The sequence below is a fragment of the Nicotiana tomentosiformis genome, chromosome 11 (genome assembly GCF_000390325.3).
Source record: "Nicotiana tomentosiformis chromosome 11, ASM39032v3, whole genome shotgun sequence".
NCBI classification, from domain to species: domain Eukaryota; kingdom Viridiplantae; phylum Streptophyta; class Magnoliopsida; order Solanales; family Solanaceae; genus Nicotiana; species Nicotiana tomentosiformis.
In genome coordinates, this window is record NC_090822.1 from 36,862,787 (window position 1) to 36,864,707 (window position 1,921).

Sequence of the window (1,921 nt, forward strand, 5' to 3'; positions counted from 1 at the left end):
AATGGCCTTAAAAGAAACACGAAGAAAGAATACAAATTCTAAGGGCATAGTCTTCTCTAGGAGCAGCATCTTCACTCTCGGGGCCTTCTCCACTTTTAGACCCGCTCATGCTCCCAGAATCGTCGTCGTCAGGAAAGGCCAACCCTTTGGCTTCAGCTTCAAGCTCTTTAGCATTCTCTATCTCGGTTGTAAGATCAAAGCCACGAGCGTGGATTTCCTCGAGAGTCTCCCTTTGAGACTGGCATTTAGCATGCTCGAAAGTCCAGTTTGCTCGAGCTTGGGTAGTTTCGGCAACCTCCTTTGCTCAAACATGAGTAGCTTCACCATCGGTCCGGTAGACGGCCACCATTGCATCAGCACTAGCCATGGCCGTTTCGACCTCCGATTTGGCTGCTGCAAGTTCTGTGTCCAACCTCTCTCAATCGGAAGTTGCTGAACCCAACCGAGACTGGAACTCCTCAATTTTATTGGCTTGCACCAAGGCCTTCTCTTTCAAGCTTCGGAATTGGGTCTCATTCGAGGCCAGTTGAGCTCGGGCAGCCTCGTTTTCTGAGGCTAGGCGGTCCATATTCTTCTTCCATGCCTCGGCCTCCGCTTTCACTGTGTCCACTTCCTCACGAAGCTGCTCGATCACATCGAACTTTTGCTGGACCTGTGGGACCGAACTGTTAGCCACCATGCCCGAGTCAGTGCCATTAACTTCAAAGATTCTTTTTACCTGCTCGGCCATATCAGCTTGTTCATTCTGAGCTGTTTCTAGCTCAGCCCGAAGTCCTTTTGCTTCCCTTTCTCTCTGCGCACTGAGAAGCTTGAAGGCATCTCTCTCCCCTCGGATTTCGGCTTCGTAGCGGCTCAGCTCCCCTCGGGATCAGAAAAAAGCCTCGTGATGAAGCACAGAAGCCTACAAAATTAGAAAGAAGGAATTATACAAAGGGAGAAAAGTAAAAGTATGAAAATTGACAAAGAAAATATGAACTTACCTGGTTCAGGGCCTGTTGGGCTTCGTTGAAAAGACAAGGCGCTCTCACCTCGTCCATCTGGGCTTGGTCTTCTTCCGTGACCAAACATCGAAGGTAGCTAGCCACCCCTACGGGGGCAGCACGAACTCGGGCATCCTCTGGGACCGTGATAACGATTGTTCGATTGCACCAGGGATCGACACTAGGGGCCGAAAACTGATTGGTCAGTTTAAAACTCGAGGAATCCTCACCCGAGTTCTTCTTCGGAACCTCTAAGTCACTCAGACTGGTGACACCTTCTACCCCAGCAAAATAACCACGGAAAAGATCGTCCTCTCTGAGGGTTCCTTCTCCGTGATAAGTCTCCACGGCCTGAGCGTCGTGTATCATCGACTCGAAAAATAAAGGAAACGAAGGGGAATCCTCGATCTTTATTGTCCCAAGTGGGTCTTTTAGGACACTGCCTCCGTCTTGGGGAGCCTCGAGCCCGGTTTCTACACCAACATCCACCGCCTCTTCAATGGTCTCTTTTCCCCGAGATAAAGCATCTTCGATTCCTCTTGGCTCGGGGACTTGGGCCGAAGTTTCCTCCTAGACCTCATCGAGCCTAGACAGAGCAGCATCAACTCCCACCATTTCTGGAGTCCTCCAAATCTCGGTGCTAGCTCGCGCACGGGCCACCAACCCAGAATCATCATCATCATCTTCTTCTTCTTCTTCTACCCTTAGCCTTTGGACTGACTCCACAGTCAGTGGGATTGTGTTCCCCTTGAGTTTACAGGCTATTGTCTTCTTGGGGTTTTGACCCTCGGAGTTCGAGGCCCTTTTCCTCTTATTCTCCTTTGCCTGTTTCGAGATAGGTGGTGAAACTTCTTCATTACCAGACGGGGGTCTCGTAGTCGCGTGCTTTCCGAGACCTACAAAAGGATAAAGAAAGTAAACTAATGTTTGAAAAGATGTTT

The 1,921-nt window shown here is 49.9% G+C and overlaps 1 protein-coding gene across 1 annotated transcript; it reads right to left on the bottom strand.

The window, feature by feature from the left end:
- Positions 1-418: 418 nt before the first annotated feature.
- On the bottom strand, positions 419-1,068 carry LOC138901270 (uncharacterized). Its single transcript, XM_070189021.1, has 2 exons — positions 981-1,068; positions 419-861 (listed from the first exon to the last, which is right to left on the bottom strand). The coding sequence occupies exons 1-2, from the start codon at positions 1,066-1,068 to the stop codon at positions 419-421; spliced, it is 531 nt and encodes a 176-aa protein (XP_070045122.1).
- Positions 1,069-1,921: the final 853 nt, after the last annotated feature.